General features: G+C 42.7%; 1 protein-coding gene across 4 annotated transcripts in view; it reads left to right on the forward strand.

Moving 5' to 3' along the window:
* Positions 1 to 19,889, forward strand: part of TANC1 (tetratricopeptide repeat, ankyrin repeat and coiled-coil containing 1) — a 251,103-nt gene that overhangs the window by 104,119 nt on the left and 127,095 nt on the right. For all 4 annotated transcript variants that reach the window (XM_057551173.1, XM_057551172.1, XM_057551176.1 and 1 more), the window contains one exon: positions 9,208 to 9,408. In XM_057551173.1, coding sequence (XP_057407156.1) covers positions 9,208 to 9,408 — 201 coding nt within the window. The remainder of the gene's footprint in view (positions 1 to 9,207; positions 9,409 to 19,889) is intronic.

A 19,889-nucleotide genomic window follows, 5' to 3' on the forward strand; every position in this document is an offset into this window, starting at 1 on the left:
ATTTTTTTTTTTTTTGCCATTGGCCTTAGCAATATTTTTTTTGAAGTATAGTTGGTTTACAGTGTTGTGCTAATTTCTCCTGTATGGCAAAGTGACATTTTTTTTTTTTTAAATGATGGAGCTAGGTATCTTTTTTTAATTAATTAATTTTATTTTATTTATTTTTGGCTGTGTTGGGTCTTCGTTTCTGTGTGAGGGCTTTCTCCAGTTGTGGCAAGCGGGGGCCACTCTTCATCGCGGTGCGCAGGCCTCTCACTATCGCAGCCTCTCTAGTTGCGGAGCACAGGCTCCAGACACGCAGGCTCAGTAGTTGTGGCTCACGGGCCTTGTTGCTCCGTGGCATGTGGGATCTTCCCAGACCAGGGCTCGAACCTGTGTCCCCTGCATTGGCAGGCAGATTCTCAACCACTGCGCCACCAGGGAAGCCCAAAGTGACTCATTTATACACATATGTACATTCTTTTTTTATATTCTTTTCCATTATGGTTTATCCCAGGAGATGGGATATAGTTCCCTGTGCTCTACAGTAGGACCCTGTTGTTTATCCATCCTAAATGTAATAGTTTTCATCTACTAACCCCAAACTCCCAGTCCATCCCTCTCCCTCCCTCCGCCCCCTTGGCAACCACAAGTCTGTTCTCTATGTGAGTCTGGTTCTGTTTTGTAGATAGGTTCCTTTGTGCCATATTTTAGATTCCACATATAAGTCATATCATATGGTATTTGTCTTTTTCTGACTTCACTTAGTATGATCATTTCTAGTTGCATCCATGTTGCTGCAAATGGCGTTATTTCTTTCTTTTTTATGGCTGAGTGGTATTCCATTGTATGTATTCTTTATTCATTCATCTGTCGATGGACATTTAGGTTGTTTCCATGTCTTGGCTATTGTGAATAGTGCTGCTGTGAACATTGGGGTGCATGTATCTTTTTTGAATTACGGTTTTCTCTGGGTATATGCCCAGGAGTGGGATTGCTGGATCATATGGTAGTTCTATTTTTAGTTTTCTGAGGAACCTCCATAGTGTTCTCCATAGTGGCTGCACCAACTTGCATTCCCATCAACAGTGTAGGAGGGTCCCCTTTTCTCCACACCCTCTTTAGCATTTGTTATTTGTAGACTTTTTAATGATGGCCATTCTGAGGCGGGTCCTTTTTTAATTTGCAAACCTCAGTTCAAAAAAGATTGGTTTTTTTTCTTTGAGTTTTTAAAATTATTTTGTCCTTGTTTCTCCTCAGAAATACCTCTGTTTTCCATATCTGTAATCTTTTCTTGCATCATGAAAATGTTTGCCCCTTCCCCCTACATCCTGGGGACACCTCCTCAAGCTTGTTCTTCATCACTGAGTGGACTTTCTGTAGTGTTAGTTCTACTCTTTATGCCTGAAATGTGGATAATAATCGGCTATTGCTTTTGAAATGTCCTTGCTTTTCTTCCTCTTTAATATTAGTCTATACTAATCAAAAAAGAAATGCCATATGAAGGGTATAGAGGCCATGTCCCCCTATATTCTATTGAGGGGGACAAGCAGTTCACTGAATTTTTATCTCAGCCTTCTTTGTTTGAATCTTCAAAAACATAGCCCCTTTCCTTTTGCTAATAAGCTACATTCTCCTCAGTCTCCCACCATTTATTATTTTGAGGGGGGTGTTTGGGGAGTTGGCTTTTCATGGAAAGAGAAAAGATCTCATCAGCTCTGTTTTATCTACTGGAGTCTGTTGGTTCCTGCTGGTGGCTATAGGGGGAGATACTGGAGCCAACACCGGGGCAGGGGTTGGATGTCTCCCCATCCTGTGGGCTGAAGCCTGGTTAGGCCACCAATTTTATTGCAACAATAAAAACAAAGGATGCTCCATTGTCATCCTTAAAATTACTAGGAATTCTTTCCTTTTCTGGCACTCCCTTATCTTTTGGAGTAGATTTTGCACTTGTGAGTTGTTGTCTTTTACTTTGTAGTTACAGGTATTTTATCAGGGTGTTGGGAGGGCTGTTAGCCAGATACAATAGTTTAAAACAGAAACGGGAATTCGTGCTTTTACCGCCCGCACCCTACCTCTACCCTGCCCCGCTCCACCACTGGCTGCTCCCCTCTTCCTCCTACCTCTGTATTCCTAGGTCCCGTCCTGCCTTATTCCTTTCCCTTTTAGCCTCTCCTTATTCCCCTACCCCCCATCTAACGGGTCCCCATGCCTACCCCTCCGTCATCTTGCCCTCTCCCTGGCAGACCTGGTGTTTCCCTAGGGCTCTGGATTATCCTATGTGAGCTGCTTCCATGAGTGCGCCCACACTCCACCCACAGCAGCGGAGATGACCAGGACATTGGAAGAGCCAGGGTGGAGGGTGAGGAGAGAGGACGATTGTGCTACACAGTGGGAGCGAGGATGCTTGGGGCTGCTGAGAATCCCACCTCTTTCCGAGCACGGCCCTGGGGCTCTTCTTACTCCCCTGTCCTGTGTCCACCTCCGTCAACCAGAAGCAAGCTCACCTCCGACCTGTCAGCACACACACCGTCACTTTGAACAGTCTTTGTGGAAGGGAGCTTCATCTCACCCACTTGCCAAGTTAGGCCATAGTGTGTGGCCCAGTTAGACTTAAGATCTTCATATCCACACCTGGCTCAATCCTAGGAAACGTAGATTTAAAATATTTATAGGAAACATACGCACATAGCAAAAAATGTAAACCATTTAAAAGTGTATATACCTCCCATTCCATGTTCCCAGTTGGTCAGTTCCTGTTCCCAGAGGCAACCACTGCTCCTAGATCCTGTGTGTCCTTCTTAGAGACCTTCCATGCATGTACGAGTGTGCATATTTACATTATTTATATATACATAAAAAAAATACAGTGTGTGCACACATGTGTATATAAACACAGGTGTGCATATATACATACACTCAAGGAATGCACATTGTGCATAATGGGAACCTTTATTTAATCATCTACATGATTATTCCCTCAAGTTTCTTTTCCTTTTCATCTCCCTCCCACCACTCCCTCCCTACCCCTTATCTTGTAATAGGAACACAAAACGTTTCAGATCTTTTTGACTGCTTTCTTGTGGTCTCACAATCTTTGGTGTGGTTCTCCGTCCTGGCTGTACGTGAGAATCACCTAGTGAGCTTTCACTCACTGCTGGTGCCCAAGCTGCACCCCAGAGCACTCAGGACAGCCTTCCCGGGAAGGGCTCGGGCTCCCTTCTGTGGCAGGGCTGGGAACTCCAGCTCCAGTCATGTGCAGTGGGCCTGGCAGATCTCAAGAGTCCAAGTGTGGAGTGTTTGACAGGACCCATGGACTTGGGGAATGAGTTTATCCCAACAAGGAGATGTAGAATAATGAATTCCACGCAGATTTAAGATGAACCCTGAACCCAGGTTGCTTTTGGCCACAGCTGCCCCACGGCTTCCTTCATCACCTGGCCACGTAGAGTGTCAGGATTCTGTGTCCTGTGTGGTGGGAATGGCATTCAGCACATCCACCCCGGGCAGAGAGAGCAGGCCCGGAGGCTGCAAGAGTTAATGAGTTGACAGTATAAAGTGAAAGAAGAAGAAACTATTTAGGGTGCTTGATGACTGAACATCTATCTCGGATCTACTTTGCTTGTATGGTGACAGCATAAGGTGTGACTGGAAGAAAATTAATGAACCCTGGGCCTGGGTGCCTCCCAGATGGATTGCTGTGGAGCTAATTAAGCAGCCAGCACGAAAAGTGAAAATAGGTGAGGGAACAGGTTTCTTCTCACAGTGGCCCGGTGCTGTGTGCGTGTAGACCTACCTAGACTATTTTTGGTCTTCCCTGTTAGGTATACAAAACGATATAATGTGGAAAGGCATCTCTCAGTAGCCTTTCCTTAGGGGAGCAGTACCGAGAGAATGGACTCTGGGTCGCACTGCCTGGGTTCAGACCTGACTCTGCCGTTTGCCGGAGTCCTTGGGCGAGATACTTGATGCTTTCCGTGCCTCAGTTTCCTCATTGAAGGAGGGACATAATACTAGCACCTACCTTCATGAATTGGCTCCAGTGATATAAAGTGCCTGAAACCCTGTCCTAACACATAGTATATCTAAAAAAGCATTTATTATGTTAAAATGCACCCTCCGGGGCTTGGGAGTGGGAGTGTTTCTGAGGTCATATACATATTCTTAAAGCTCAGAATCTCTTGCGTGGCAACATGCCTTAAAGGGAAAACTTTGACAGTTAGAGAGGAAATGCCAGTCTGTTTACTCATCTGTTTTGGAATAAAGTACATTTGGCTCTGTAACCCTTGAGTATTAAGAATAAAACTGTGAGGATAGTCTTTACTGAGCTCTGTTTAGAACCCACTTGGAGTTTTGAAGACAAAAGGGTAAACTTGTCCTATTGACCAGATTTTTCTGTACTCTGGAGTTAGCTGCTTTGTTGCCTCTCAGCAGTATTGTTTGAGAATTAGTCATGACTGTGTGAATAATGTTTTGGAAAATTGCTTTCTTGGGTACATTAATCTTTCTTTTTGAAAATGCACATTAACAATCAGCTCTGGCTGGGTAGTTGGTGAGATCCTATAAGATGTACAGCGGTTTAAAGTGCTTTCAGTTGCAGAGAGAAACTTCTGAGGGTTTCAAAAATGATACTGGATCTTGCGGGAGGAAATTTTTTCCAATTTTCTAGGTTTCTGTAAATATATATGAGTTATATGGTCATAAAGCCTTATGATGGAAAATATGTTTAAGAAACGTGAGAGCACTCCCAGGCAGGGACTGCACAAAAGATGCCCTAACACATTTAATGCCCTAGTTAAATGTATTGCACAAGTCCTGTTTTCTGGAACTGGATAAACAGAACATCTTTTCTCTTTCTATTCTAAGCTTCCATTCCCCCCTCCTCCATCTAGCCACTTCAATGGCACAATAAATGGAAATCTTATTTCCTGCATCTGCAGACCTATTTACCTGAATGTCTAAGCTCACCCTTGCCTTTCTCAGATCTACTCTTTTTGAAATGCAGTTTTACTTTCATCTCCCTGGCTTCGTTGCCCTCATTTTTTTTTAAGCCTTCCCTAATCCTGCACTCCATGCACTTTAATCTGTAATGTTGGACATTGCCATTCTGCATAGCCGCCTTTAAACATTCGTCATCTCCCAGGTTCGCATTTTCTGCCATTATGAGTTTAAATCCCTTTTCACAGCCTGTAATAGTGGAAAAAATTAAAAAAGAACTGTTATCAAAAGCCATTTCTGCCAATTTAAAAAGCCTTATTGGATGATTTTATCCCCTTTGATAATTCTATTATCTTTGCAAACTATGACTTGGATTTAGTTTTTGTGCATGTGAGTAAGTATATATGTATATGTATTTACTTATATTTATTACAAACAGGAAGAACCTTATACCCGCATGCCCTTTCTGGTCTTTTATTTTTGAAACTCAGAGTTGGTGATTTTAAAATAAGAAAAGGTATGTGTGTGTATGTTATGTATATGAATGACAGAGACTGTATGTGACCTACAAAGCCTAAACTTTTATAGCAGAAATGTGCTGACTCCTTTATAGAATTAACTCATTCAATAACATGTCTATTTTGGGACTTCCCTGGTGGTCCAGTAGCTAAGACTCCGTGCTCCCAATGCCTGGGGCCTGGGTTCGATCCCAGGTCAGGGAACTCTATCCCACATGCTGCAACTAAGAGTTCACATGCCACAACTAAAGATCCCGTGTGCTGCAACTAAAGATCGCAGGCAGCAATGAAGATCCCACGTGCTGCAACTAAGACCCGGCACAGCCAAATAAATAAATGTTTTAAAAAAAAATAAAAACATGTCTATTTTGAGTAGCTCCTTTTTTTTTTTTTTTTTTTTTCAAAGTTAAGTTCTTAAATATGTAGAGTAGTGAGTATGTGAGAGCATGAGCCAGCCACTTGGGGGGATTTTGGAAGTTGTAGCTGTGACCCTGCTCCTCACGGATAACCCCCATGCCCTGGCTTCTTGTCTGAGAACCTGTGTGATTGGACTAGGTGCTCTCTGAGAGTGAAAGCACGTTGGGGTGGATGTGAGTGTCCACGGTGAATCAATGGGAAATACCTGCCGGGGGAACTGGAGGAGGTGGTTGATAATATGGTTTTCCTACCCTGGAAAGGATGCGTCGTTCTACCTGGCCTGGGCATTTCTGCTGCAGCAACAGGAAGGGGGACTGAGGTGTATTTCCCATCACTTAATTGAGGTGGGGAATAAAATAGGTCACAGTCAACAGAAAAACATGTATTCAAAGCTAAAAGAAATGTGCAGGCCATGCTGGTTATTGCAGTGAGATGTTTTTAATTCCTCTTAAACCTCTTGAAGCATCTGTTGAGGAATGTTCAATCAACTGGAGAATTTCTGGTGTCATGTTGCCTAGAACCAATATTGTTTAGTCCTATGGATGCCCCAGGAGACTTTCACTTTCTGGCACTGGCGTCGGCATCCTTGTGATGCTCTTGGACTGACTTTGACCTGAACCCCTTGCCTGATGCAGTTAAAGCACCAGACTCCGGAGTGCTGTCTCCAGCTTCTAAGCCACTGGATCACCCACTTCTTTGCGTCGCCCGGTCATACATAAAACTTCTTTCCCTGCTTTGTGCCTTTCTGATAAAAGGAAGTTGGAAGTTAGGGGTCTTTAATTGTGTCTGAAAAATAAACCAACAGAACAGCGTGTTTGGGGCTAATATTATGGTGAGATGTCAAAGTAAACTTGAAATAGAAACCCTGCCTCCCCAAACCCCATCTCTAAGTCTCGTTTTATTGCAGACCACATAAAATCAAAGTGCTGGAGCACAGCTGCTCCGAAGGCTGAAGGTCCTCATGGTTATGGCTTTCTTTGGAAACTCATCCCCACCAGATTTGCAGTTAATGAAAATATTTGTTTTGCTTGATATAAACAAAGTTTAGGGGCAGAATTTGTAATTAGGAAACTCTTTAATTCTCTTTTATCCCTCAGTCCCCAATTTCTCTTGTATCACTGAAGAATTCCAAGTATTTAAGAAAATAAACCCTCTCTCAGTAATGGGCTCATTGTTTTATTTCTAATGTTGTCATAAAAGATGCATTTCTCCCTCATTTTGTGTCCTCATCCAGATTAAGTGACCTGAAATCTGTGGTTTGTTTGTTGACAGTCGGAGATACGCGTGTGTGAGTAGGAAAAGACAGTGCCTTGTCACAGCGCCTGCTCCCATCGGGCCATCCCATAGCTATTTGGGTACCCAGGTTGGTGATTTAGGCAGTTTAAGGGCAGCCACAGGGCAGGGTAGCTTTCTTCAAGCCACGTGGAAAACCAGTGTCACCTCTTCAAGGCCCCCCACATTCTGTGTGTGTAACTCCCTGGGGCTCTGGGCTGTGGCCTCAGTGCTTTCCAAGTTCTCGTCTGTCTCCTAGGGTTCCTTGGGACACATCCAGGGATCAGATGACCAGGCACCATTCTTGTAGGTACAGCACCTGCTTGCATTCCTAAGATGAGACGGAGGTGGTGGTGAGGACTGGTCATGAGAACCTGATATTGGACCAGAGAAAACAACCGTCCCTTCAACTGTCCCAAGTCTCAGCATGGTGGACCTTCAGCCCCAGTGGGAGTTGGCATTGTGGTGCACCCTCCATTCTGCTTTAAGATCTGTTTCCTCGCCAGACTGTTGAAGGGGGGAAGCAGCTAGGAAGCTTCACGCCCTGGCTTAAGACGCCAAGGGGGAGGTTTTTGAAAGATTTCAGGCTTGTCCACGGTGGTGTTAAGATTAGCTCCTGGGTCCTGGGAATTGGTGGTGATGGTATCTTACAGTGCAGGCTCGAGAAGCAGGGTGGGCAAGGGTTGTAAGAGGACCAGGGTGGGAGACACTGCAGTTCACTTGGACTTAGGAAGTAAGGATCTCCATTAACTCCTTCCTTCCTGCTTCCCTCCCTCATGGGCAGAAAGTCATTTGTCTTGGGTGTTTGCATAATGTCCTTGTTTTTGAAAATTCTAGTGAGAGTTTCCTGGTAATTCTCATTGTTTCTTCAAATGTCAGTCATTTGGATATTTAGTTTCCCAATTTTATTAAAACCCCTTCAAGCATAGCTGGCCCAGCTGAGACTGAAATTACCTTTCTGATGGTGCCAACTTACGCCTTGCGGAACCTGTGGCTTTTCTGTTCACAGCTCTGCTTGTTTTGAGTTGCCTTTGAAAGCCATGCCAGAGCCTGTTTGCCTGTTTTAACTGCCCCCTGGTCTGTGGAGGGGCTAACTCTCTACTTCACCGTGCCTCCTAACATGAAAAACAAGTACAGTGATGCCATTGGGAACTTGACAGTTGGGGTTGCATCCTTTTTGAGTATTGTACACAAAGATCTGCAACAATTAAGTTCCCACGTGGCTAGACAAATGGTTTAAGTTCAAATCCAGGCCTCCGTTTTTCGGAGTCAGGAAGGCGTGGTAAACTTTCATCAGTTGGATAACTTTCATCAGAGAGAAAAGTTTGCTTGTTGAAAACGTTCTGTATCTTTCCAGTTCTGCTGTATATAATTCAGAGCTTAAAGATGCTTTTTTAATCATCAGGAAAATGATTTACCTCTTCTTCTTGCACCATCTCAGTTGCTTCTTTGTATATACCTGGGGGTGAGGAGGAAAGCATGTCATCTGAGTACTTGAGGACTGGCTGTGTTTTTTCAGAGGTGCTGGTCCTAGCCGACATTAGTCCCTTCCTTGTGTCCTCTGTACACTGCAATTGCCTCCTCTGTATTTTTTTAAAAATACGTCTACCACCCTAGAATGTTTAATTTCCCTTTTTTTTTTTTTTTTTTGCTGCACCACGTGGCTCGCAGGATCTTAGTTCCCCAACCAGGGATTGAACTGATGCCTTCGGCAGTGAGAGAGCAGAGTCCTAACCACTGGACTGCCAGGGAGTTCCCTAGAATGTTTAATTTCGTTAGAGTAAGCTTGTTTGTCCTTAAGTTCATTTAGGGGTTGAATACCGAGGAGAACCTGCTTCATCAGTGAGCCATGGTTCCAGTCTCATGACTAAGGGTTTGGGCTGGTTGAGTTGTAGGACAGTGGACTCTGTGCCACGCGGAGTATGAAGTGAATGGGATGAGAGAAGAATCTTTAAAAAAAAAAAAAAAAAATTCCACACACACATATGGCATATGGGAATTCTAAGAATGTAGTTCTTAGGAGTTAAATTCGCATCTAGCTATCACGGATGGCCTAACCTAAGGTTTTCTCTCTCCACTCCAGGAGGTGACTTTGGTCTGGAGACTTCCCCTTCAGTCCTGCCCCCTGGCCATGGTGGCGAGTTTTCTGTGAGCAGCCTTCCGGTGGCAGAGGACGCCTACAGGGTGAGCTTGGCCAAAGGTGTCTCCATGTCTCTGCCTTCGTCACCTCTGCTGCCTCGACAGTCTCACTCTGTGCCGTCAAGATCAACCAAAAAGTCCCCAGGTAAGCGAGCAACAAAACAGCCCCCAAACTACATGTATTGGAATTAGGCAGAACTAGTGCTTATAAGAAATCTTCTGGGAGAAGGTTTTTTTCTTTGTTACGGTAACTTCTCGAAGAAGGGAATGTTTAAAAAAAAAAAAAGATGATTTGAATAGATTGATTTCTTTAGTTCAACCTATATATAAACTATTTTGATTGCCCAGGCTATACTTTTACAAAGATTCATGTTATCAATATTAACCATCAGTTTTGTTTTCTTGTTCACAAATTAGGGAAACGCTATAATCTAAATTCACTGTGGTATGTTTAAAGGTTATGGATTTTGGCAAGTGTAATCTGACCACAGTCTGTTTATTACCACCCAGCGCTATATACTGATGTGTTTCCTTGATGACATCATCCAGCATTTGAACAGCTATAAAATTTAATTGTTGGTGAAAATTCAGACTTGTAAAGGGGTGGAACAAGGGACTTATGGATTACTTGCACGAAGTATTTTGGCTTCCCTTATTATTACCAACTTTTTGCACTTAACTTTACCAATAAAAACCCAAACATTATTTAACTTCAATCAGATGTGAGGAAGGCCTCTCCAAAATAATGATACCTGGAATCATAAAAGTTCTTTGATCTTCTTTTAGGTTTTCTGAGTATTTGTTTACTGAGGGCAAGATAAATTGGGGCCTTATTGATCATATGCCACTGTAAGAATTGTTCACATTTACACATAAACATGTTTGGAATTGATCTAAGATATGCTCTGGGACTGTGAAATTGGTATCTGTTTTTGTAATCCCCTGAATGAGTGTATTACTTGAGATGTTATATGCATTATTTCTGAATCATTTAGTGGATATTTGCAGTTTATGTGGGGTAAAATTAAGAGCACAAACCTTAAGCTCTGAATGTTAGAAATGGTGCTGTGAATTGGTGAGTGTCCAAAATCTTTTATTGTTCTGGAACTTTCTTACTTTGGACAGCATTGTTTACAATCCAGTCATTAGCTGGAACTTGGAAACCTCTTTGGTATGAAGTGATTTCCTGTGCCAAGGAATCTGACCTGTTTATCAGTATTTGGGGAAATTCCTGGAATGTCCTTTCTTCCTTCTCTTTGCCCTCCCCCTCCTGCTATATCTCTTTGTCAGATTTCTTCTCTTCTTTCAAATTCCAGTTCCCACACTGCCTCTTTTGCCGGTTACCCCACTGGAATTACTCCTTTTTACGAATTGTGCACAGCATTTTACTTTTATTCTTATTAGCTTCATCATTTGTCCTTTTTTCTTGAATTAGTGTGTATGTGCTTCCTATGTCTGATGGTTGAGGACGGGCATGATGTCTTCTCCAAGTATACCTCATCTATATAAAACAGATAATAGAGGTTTCCCTCCTATAGTCTGTGCTACTGCAGATGAATTGATGCTGCTTGGGCCCTAGGATTGGAGAACACCTGAGAGACTCTGGGGAATACTGCATTTCAGATATAGTTTTATTAATAAAAAAATCAGTGTTAGTTTTAGTGGGACTTCACTCTTTAAAAAATTTTTTCCAGCTTTATTGAAATATAATCGACCCATGACATTGTAAGTTTAAGGTATACAACGTAGTGATTTGATATATATATATATAAATTACAGACTGATTACCACAATAAGGTTAGCTAACATATTAATCACTTCACAGTTACTGTTTACTTATTTATTTTGTGGCATTTTAGAGGGACATCAGGTAGCAATGAATGGCATGGCAAGCTTGGGCAGAGTGGCAAGCCAGAAGGGTCTCATTTAGGCTGCAGGCACACCTGCAGAGAAATCCCTGACAAGGCCTCGTCTCCTCTGTCCTGACCAAATTAGATATCTTTGGTTTTTGAGAAAATATCCCAAAGTTTGTTTTTCTCCATAGGAATAAATTTATTTCTACTAAGGTCTTTGCCAAGCCTTATGAATAGAAGAGAGTTAATTAGTTCTGCAACATTCAACGTTTTGATGGGTTGAAGGAAATATTCTCCATATTAGATGCTTTTGGTCCAAATGATAATTAAATACACTAAGCAGATTCCTCTTTGGTGGGACAGTGTTTGTGGATTGCCCAAATTTGTACATCAAATTAGTGTCTCACAGTGGTAATTTGGTTTCATTATCTTGGTAATTTTAATTCGAAAAGGAAAGTTAAAGGCAGAGATGCTTGCTTAAAAATGGCAGTGACTCAGGATGCATCAGACAGTAAACAATGTTTTTTCCACAGTGTCGAACACACACAGATTTCTGTTTAAACCATATTGTTGGAAAAGTATCTAGAGTCCTAATGTTCTACCTGCCTATAAAAATAGTTGACTTACGGTTGTGAACATGCACTGGATTTTAAAATAGCCATCTATTTAAAAAGCTAGCACTGTTGTTGCTAATGATACAGTAAATACGGTGTGTGCACAGAGCCCATGGGTAGAGGCCCGTCCCCGCCTACCCCACCCCCTCTGTTTTCCCTCCCCATCTGGCTTTGCTTCAAGAGCACATCATCTTTCAGCCCCAGCTCTGAAAGATGCTGACTTCTGTTCTCATTTGTAAGATTAGACGCCTTTTTCTTTTGTTTAAGGCAAAAACAAAATGAAAAAACTGCACCAAGAACCAAACCTGTTTTACTTGTTTGGATAGAACATCTTCACTAATTGATGCTAATCAAGAAACTGTTGGCCCGAAACTATTATTCTAGCAAAGGTCAAATACTGTAAACTCCTGTCACAGGCACTCGGCACAGCCTGCATTAATAATGAAAGTTTGTATACTAGTATACTTGGTGATTAGCTACCGGGCCATGGGAACTCAGGACCAGAGAAAATGTCGTTAATGTCGCAGTAATGTGACCCTGCATTTCACATGACTGAGTTTCTTACCTTCCACTTACATTGCTAGTTATTATTTTTATTTACTCTCCTTCCACCTTGCTGCACCTTATTTATATGTTTTTCACTGCTAGTCGGAAGATTCAGTTTCCTGAGTACTGTTTCACATTTTTTGTTTTTTTCTAAGTGAAACATAAATTTTCTGATAATGAACACAAGGATCAGTATCCATTAAGTAGTTCTGTGGCTGGTGCAAGCCTTTTTGGATTAAGAATTCATTAATATTTGTAATGCATTCTTTCATCTCCCAGAGAAGAGCAAGCCCATTTCCTGTGGATTGTTTATTAGTAATATAATTTACTTTATATTTGGATTACATTTCCCAGATCACTTTGGGCCCATTATGAAACAATCAAAAGGAGGCACAGAGCAACCATTTAAAACACTGTGAATGGGATAAAACGGCAGATGGTGAAAAGTGGGTGATACTGCTTTTCTCATCCTCGCTTATATGGGGAGACTGGGTAGTGCTGGTAATAGTCATCCCCCCTTATTTGTGGTTTCTCTTTCTGTGGTTTCAGTTACTCGTGGTCAGTGTCCAAAAATATTAATAGAAAATTCCAGAAGTAAACAATTCATAAGTTTTTTTTTTTTTTTTTTTTTGGCTGTGTTGGGTCTTAGTTGGGGCATGTGGGATCTTCGTTGAGGCACACGGGATCTCTCGTTGCAGCGTGCAGGCTCTTCGTTGTGGTGCGCGGGCTTGTCTCTAGTTGTGGCCTGCCTAGCCTGGCGGGCTCCAGGGCGCGTTGGGCTCTGTAGCTGGCGGCACGCGGGTTCTCTAGTTGAGGTGCACAAGCTCAGTAGTTGTGGCGCGCAGGCTTAGTTGCCCCGTGGCATGTGGGATCCTAATTCCCCGACCAGGGATCAAACCCGCATCCCCTGCGTTTGAAGGCAGATTCTTTACCACTGGACCACTAGGGAAGTCTCAACAATTCATAAGTTTTAAATTGTGTGCCGTTCTGAGTAGCTCACGTGATGAAGTCTTGCTCTGTCCTGCCCAGAATGTGAATCGTCCCTCTGTCCAGTGTGCCCTGCCCATTAGTCTCTGCATAGCCCCCTCAGTCATCAGATTCACTGTTGTGATATCGAGGTGCTTGGGTTCAAGTAACCCTTATTTTACTTAATAAAGGACCTGAAGTGCAAGAGTAGTGATGCTGGCAGTTCAGATATGCAAAGAGAAACCGTCAAGTGCTTCCTTTAAGTGAAAAGGTTCTTGACTTAATAAGGAAAAAAAAAATCATATGCTGAGGTAGCTAAGATCTATGGTAAGAACGAATTTTCTATTCGTGAAATTGTGAAGAAGGAAAAAAATGTGTGCTAGTTTTCCTCTCGCACCTCAGACTGTAAAAGTTATGGCCACGGTATGTGATAAGCGCTTTAGTTAAGATGGAAAATGTGTTAAATTTGTACAGTAAGGTACTTTGAGAGAGAGAGACCCCATTCTATTTTATTGTTAGTCACTGTCGTTAATCTCTTACTTTGCCTAACTTATAAATTAAACTTTATCATAGGTATGTATGCATAGGAAAAAACCCTATAGTATATACGGGGTTCAGTACTATCGGCAGTTTCAGGCATCCACTGGGGGTCTTGGAACGTATGAGGGGAGCTGCTGTACTTGCATCTCTGCCATCTCCAGTCCCAGTTCTGTCTCAGTTGACAGAGCTGATGCAGCAGTTTTGAAAACTCCTCTGGCTGTCTGTTTCTTTAAGGGAAAAAACCTCAAAGCTGACAGGCTATAAAGTGGAAATCATTCTGCCCTTTGATTCTTGGACCATGAATTAATGTCCACCAAGGCCCTCCTTCCCTCACCCCGCTGGAGTGTTTCTTGTAGAAAATTTGGAAATCCCAGTGTAGAGACAGAACTATGCTTAGTGTTTTGATTTTCTAGTTTTGTTTTTTTTTCCAATCGATTCTTCCTAAACCCAGGACCACACGTGCTTTGCCATTTTTCACTGAATATTATATCATGAGCACATTCCAGTTTGCTTGAAGAACTTGACATTCGATGTCCATTGTTTCAATATTCCGTAATTGATTATTAACTAATTTCTGACTGTTAGATATTTACATTATTTTTCAGTTTTAAAAAATTGTAGTGTGAGCCAAGATATTTTGTTTTTGCTATTAAATGCCTATGAATTTTTAATTTTATAAATGTATTTATTTTATTTATTTTATTTTTGGCTGTGTTGGGTCTTTGTTGCGGTGCATGGGCTTCTCATTGCGGTGGCTTCTCTTTTTGCGGAGCACGGGCTCTAGGCGCACAGGCTTCAGTAGTTGTGGCACGTGGGCTCAGTAGTTGTGATGCACGGGCTTAGTTGCTCCACGATATGTGGGATCTTCCCGGACCAGGGCTCGAACCCATGTCCCCCGCACTGGCAGGTGGATTCTTAACCACTGCACCACCAGGGAAGCCCGAATTTTTAATTTTAGATGTGATAAAATACACATAATAAAATTTCCCATCTTAACCATTTTTAAATGTACAGTTTAGTCATGTTACATACACTTACATTGTTGTGCACCCAGTCTCCAGAACTCCCGATGTGAATATTTTTGTTCAGTAACTTTTACATACATCTGATCTCTCAAGAGTGGCAGGTTCCCAGAAGTGGAAGTATTGCACTAAATGGACTGCATTTTTAAGGATTTAAAGATTCTTGGTACATACTGCCCGGTCATTTTACAAAAAGCTGCATTGATTTCACATTCCCTCCAGCATTCTTTGAGTGACCTCCTTTTGAAGTCAACGTCTTCAGGGGACAGTCTTGAGTGGATGGTGCTACTAGGTGCTTTGTCAGGCCTCGCTGTGGACCACTGAGAATTACCAAGAGGAGGCTGAGAGTACTCATTCTGTAACCCTCCTCTTTTGAACTTCCCTTCTGTCTGCGCTTCTCAATTTCCATTTTTTCTTTCTTTCCAAGGTACTATGGCAGGGGAATTATCACAGCTGAGTCAGATCAAGTTCACGGTCAGAACCACACTCAGCTGGCTTCCAGTTTTAGCTACTGCCGCAGTCTCTGTTCTGTGTGCAGACCTTGGAGGATCACAGACAGGTTGGGGTTGGCAAGGCCTCTAGGGCGCAACCAGTCAGGCCTCTTTGCAGATACAGAAGCATCATTACGGAACTTGCCCCAGTGTGCAAGTTAAGGTAGAGGCTGCCCGAAGTCCAGCCCCCTGCCCTGCCCTAGCACGTTCTCCTGTGCCAGTGCTAGTCTGCATTGTTCTGTTTGCACACTGCTGACACATGAGCTGTAGGTGACATGGCACTGTGTTCTGGTTGCATGCCCGGGGGGAGGCTATAGACTGGAGGTTGTACACACAAGCATCTGTGAGGCTTCTTCCTAGGGAGTTGGAGGATAGCGCAGGGAACACACAGTCTCAGCACAGGTCTGCTGGCAGAACCAGCGTTCTCAGTCCTGCTGTCACCTCTGAGTGGTCTGGTCACAATCAGGGCTCTGACCTTCAGCAAGGGCGGTTCCTCCTGCTTTGGTGAACTGGACAGCTCTCTTTGTTTCCTCCTGCAAACTTGTTATATGACCGCCTACTCCAAGGAGCCGGGCGGCCCTGCCTGTACCTTGCTGCTCCATGCAGCCATGACCAGGACACACATACTTTGTTGTTCTGTGCTCACACACAGACCTGTGTGCGTTCGGTTTGTTCCACTGTGAACTTAAGGACCTTTGAGTGCCGTTAATTCTCCTGCCTGTGAGTCCTGGTTCACCCATACACAATTTGGCTGTACCATGCGATCATGCCTAGGAATTTTAAAGAAGACTGCTGCCTGGGTCCTACCTTCAGAGATTCTGATTTAGTGCATGTGAGGTATGGCCTGGGCATTGGGATTTTAAAAAAATCTTCCCAGGTGATTCTAATATGTAGCAAAGTTTGAGAACCACCAGTAAGGAATATGTGATTATATGATAAAATTCCTTTTCAATGAAGGTAGACGTAGATATTTGTTATCTGTATTTTTTAAATTTTAGAATATTTGTGGAGGAAAATTCATTACAAAAATGTACAAAACAAGGTACAGTAAATCTTGGTCCCTTCCACCCCCTGTGCCCCTAAAAAGACAACCATTTCTGACAGTTGGTTGAATTTCTTCTTTTTTTCTTTATTTATTTTATTTATTGGCTGCGTTGGGTCTTTGTTGCTGCGCGCGGGCTTTCTCTAGTTGCAGCGAGCGAGGGCTACTCTTTGTTGCGGTGTGCGGGCTTCTCATTGCAGTGGCTTCTCTTTGTTGCAGAACACAGGCTCTAGGCATGTGGGCTGCAGTAGCTGTGGCACGCGGGCTCAGTAGTTGTGCCTCATAGGCTCTAGAGCACAGTCTCAGCAGTTGTGGCACACGGGCCTAGCTGCTCCGTGGCATGTGGGGTCCTCCCAGACCAGGGCTTGAACCTTTGTCCCCTGCATTGGCAGGCGGACTCTTAACCACTGCGCCACCAGGGAAGTCCGGTTGAATTTCTTTCCTGCCTTGTTTCTGTAGTGAATAAACGATAGTATTTGCCCACTCCCCCTAGCATTGTACATGTAGGACAATCCCAGTTTCCCACTAAATAAAGAACATTCTTATATATTAATATTTAAAAGCCTCTTTATATTTTCATTGGATAGGCTTTAACTCTAGGATTACTAGTTGAAAAGTTTTTTGATTAATGTTGTGAATGGATTATTATATACTGTTGGTCATTTGTACTTTTTTCTTTGGGGAATTCTTGTGGTATTTGTCTTCTGTTCTACTGGGGCAATATAGAGTTCTTACTGAATTACCACAGCTTTCTTATTGTTTGTTTTAAGGCCATCAGTCATGTATGTTATTCAAAAATTTTCCCAGTTCATGATTTTCCATTAGGTTTATAGTGTTTTATGACTCACAAAAGTTTTTTGTTCTTTCAATTCAAATTTACATATTTTTCCATTATCATTTATCCCTTTGCATTTTTTAAAAAACAGCTTTATTGGGATATTTTGCATATCATATAATTCATCCATTTAAAGTTTACAGTTCAGTGTTTTTAGCATTTTCACGGGGTTGTGCATCCATTGCCACAATCTAATTTTAGAACATTTTTATGTCCCTTTAAAAAAAAAATCCATTTGCATTAGCAGTTACTCCACATTCCTCCCTCCCTCCAGCCCCCCACCCCACAGCCCTAAGCAAACACTAATCTATTTTTTTTTCCTTTATGGATTTGCCTGTTTGGGGCATTTCGTATAAATAGAATCATATGATATGTGGTCTTTTGTGACTGGCTTCTTTCATGTATGTATTATATATGCCACGTTTTTTAATCCATTCTTCAGTTTATGGACGTTTGAGTTGTTTCCACTTTTTGGCTATTATGAATAATGCTGCTATGAACATTTGTGTATGCATTTTTGTGTGATTGTAGCTTTTCATTTTTTTCTGGGGTACATACCAAGGAGTGGAATTGCTGGATTAATATGATAACTCTATGTTTAACCTTTTGAAGTACTGCCAAATTATTTTCCAACATGACTGCACTATTTTGGATTCCCAGCTGTGGAGTATGAGGTTTCCAGTTTCTCCACATCCTCGCCAACTCTTGTTATTATCAATCTTTTTGCTTATAGCCATTGTAGTACATGTGAACTGGTATCTCACTGTAATTTTAAGAATTCTTTGTATGTTCTAGATAAAAGTTACACAATATGCAAATATTTTTTTCCATTCTGTGCTCTTGATACTATTGTCATAAGGGCAAAAGTTTCAAATTTTGATGTCCAGTTTATTAGTATTTTGCCACTGTCCTTTTGATGTCGTATCCAAGAAACTATTGCCTAGTCCAAGGTCACAAAGATTTATGCCTATGTGTGTCCTCCTAAGAGTTTTATAGTTTCAACTCCTACATTTAGGTCTGGATCCTTTTTTTTTTTTTTTTTTTTTAATAAATTTATTTATTTATTTATTTATGGCTGTGTTGGGTCTTCATTTCTGTGCGAGGGCTTTCTCTAGATGCGGCGAGCGGGGGCCACTCTTCATCGCGGTGCGCGTGCCTCTCGCTATCGCGGCCTGTTTTGTTGTGGAGCACAGGCTCCAGACGCGCAGGCTTAGTAGTTGTGGCTCACGGGCCCAGTTGCTCCGCGGCATGTGGGATCCTCCCAGACCAGGGCTCGAACCCGTGTCCCCTGCATTGGCAGGCAGATTCTCAACCACTGCGCCACCAGGGAAGCCCTGGATCCTTTTTAACTCCATTTTTTGTGAATGGTGTGTGGTAGGGGTCATCTTCATTCTTTCACATGAGGAAGGATATCCAGTTGTCCCAGCACCATTTATTGACAAGTCGATTCTTTTCCCGCTGAATGGACTTTGAGTGATCAAGTCACTGCTGTGCCCAGACCAGCCCTTCTATTCCACTTCCCCTTTGCTTATTCTCCTCCTTCCTGTCTTAGGTCAAAACTTTCTCTTCCAGAGTTGACCTCAGGTACGGCTTGCATCTCTTGCTTCATCCAGCCTTCCTTTATGTCTCTCCTTTTCCCTGTATGAGAAAAAACTTCTTGTTACAAACACCTGTAGCACTGTGCCGCCTCCTCCCTCGGCACTGCCTTTCTCTGCCTTGGCATTCCATGAGCTCCTTGTCTTTGGATCTTGCCTTTGTTTCCCCTTGGATACTTGGAAACAGGATCTAATCACTTCCTTCAGACAGTTACCCTGGCGATGGGGCACTGGTATGCACCTATTAAAATGAGTAGGATTTTAGTAGTCCACCTTCACCAGTTGCATGTGATTGGTTGAAAATCAGGAAAGCAATTTAAATTGCAGTACCTTGCATTTGTAAAGCTGGGAGCGTACCTTTCCCCACATCTAGAGAGAACTGATGCTTAATTAAGGTCCTACCTCTCTCAGGACTTTGCTGTGATCAGGGATGGGCAGAGAGTAGTATGTTTGAAACTGGTTCAGCAGCCTTCTCATGCCTCCTTTTCTATGTTCCTGTCACTCTTCTACATTCTCGGCTTCTGGCATTTTCTTGCTGCATGTTTCCTGCCACCTGCAGTTAATGATGACTGGAGGTTTTACCCAGTCATACTTTACAGCAGTGTCAGCCGCACCCTTTGGTGGTGTCAGATGGTGGCTAGAACAAACCAAGTGCCGTGCTCAGAAATGAGGGTTTTTACCTTAATAGATGGGAGCAGAGGCAGTGGCGGTGGGAACTTCTTCTTTTTGATCATTTCTGATTCACAGAGAAACACAGAAGTCACAGAAGCCCATGGAAGCTATCTCACCCGTATCTAACATTAGTGAAAGTTAGTGAGAGGTCAAAACCGACAGGAAGGGAAGGATTGATGTTCCAGCCTGAATCCTCAAATTTGTAGTGAAGCAAGTCTGTGGGTGGGTCAGCAGGAACAGCTGGCTTTGTTCCAGGCAGAGTGGCAAAGCTGTGCAAAGCTGGGAGTTGGGAAGCGAAAGTGGACATAGAATGGTGATCTCTAGAAGAGAGGTCAGTAAGAGCTGGAGTGTCCTGCAAAAGGAAAACCGGGACCATCAAGAAAATCTTCATTATTCAGGCCTGGAGTGTTGAAACCAGTGAGCTTTGCCTCTGGGGGTTTATCGAGAATC

This window comes from Balaenoptera acutorostrata, chromosome 8 (assembly GCF_949987535.1).
Source record: "Balaenoptera acutorostrata chromosome 8, mBalAcu1.1, whole genome shotgun sequence".
Taxonomy (NCBI): domain Eukaryota; kingdom Metazoa; phylum Chordata; class Mammalia; order Artiodactyla; family Balaenopteridae; genus Balaenoptera; species Balaenoptera acutorostrata.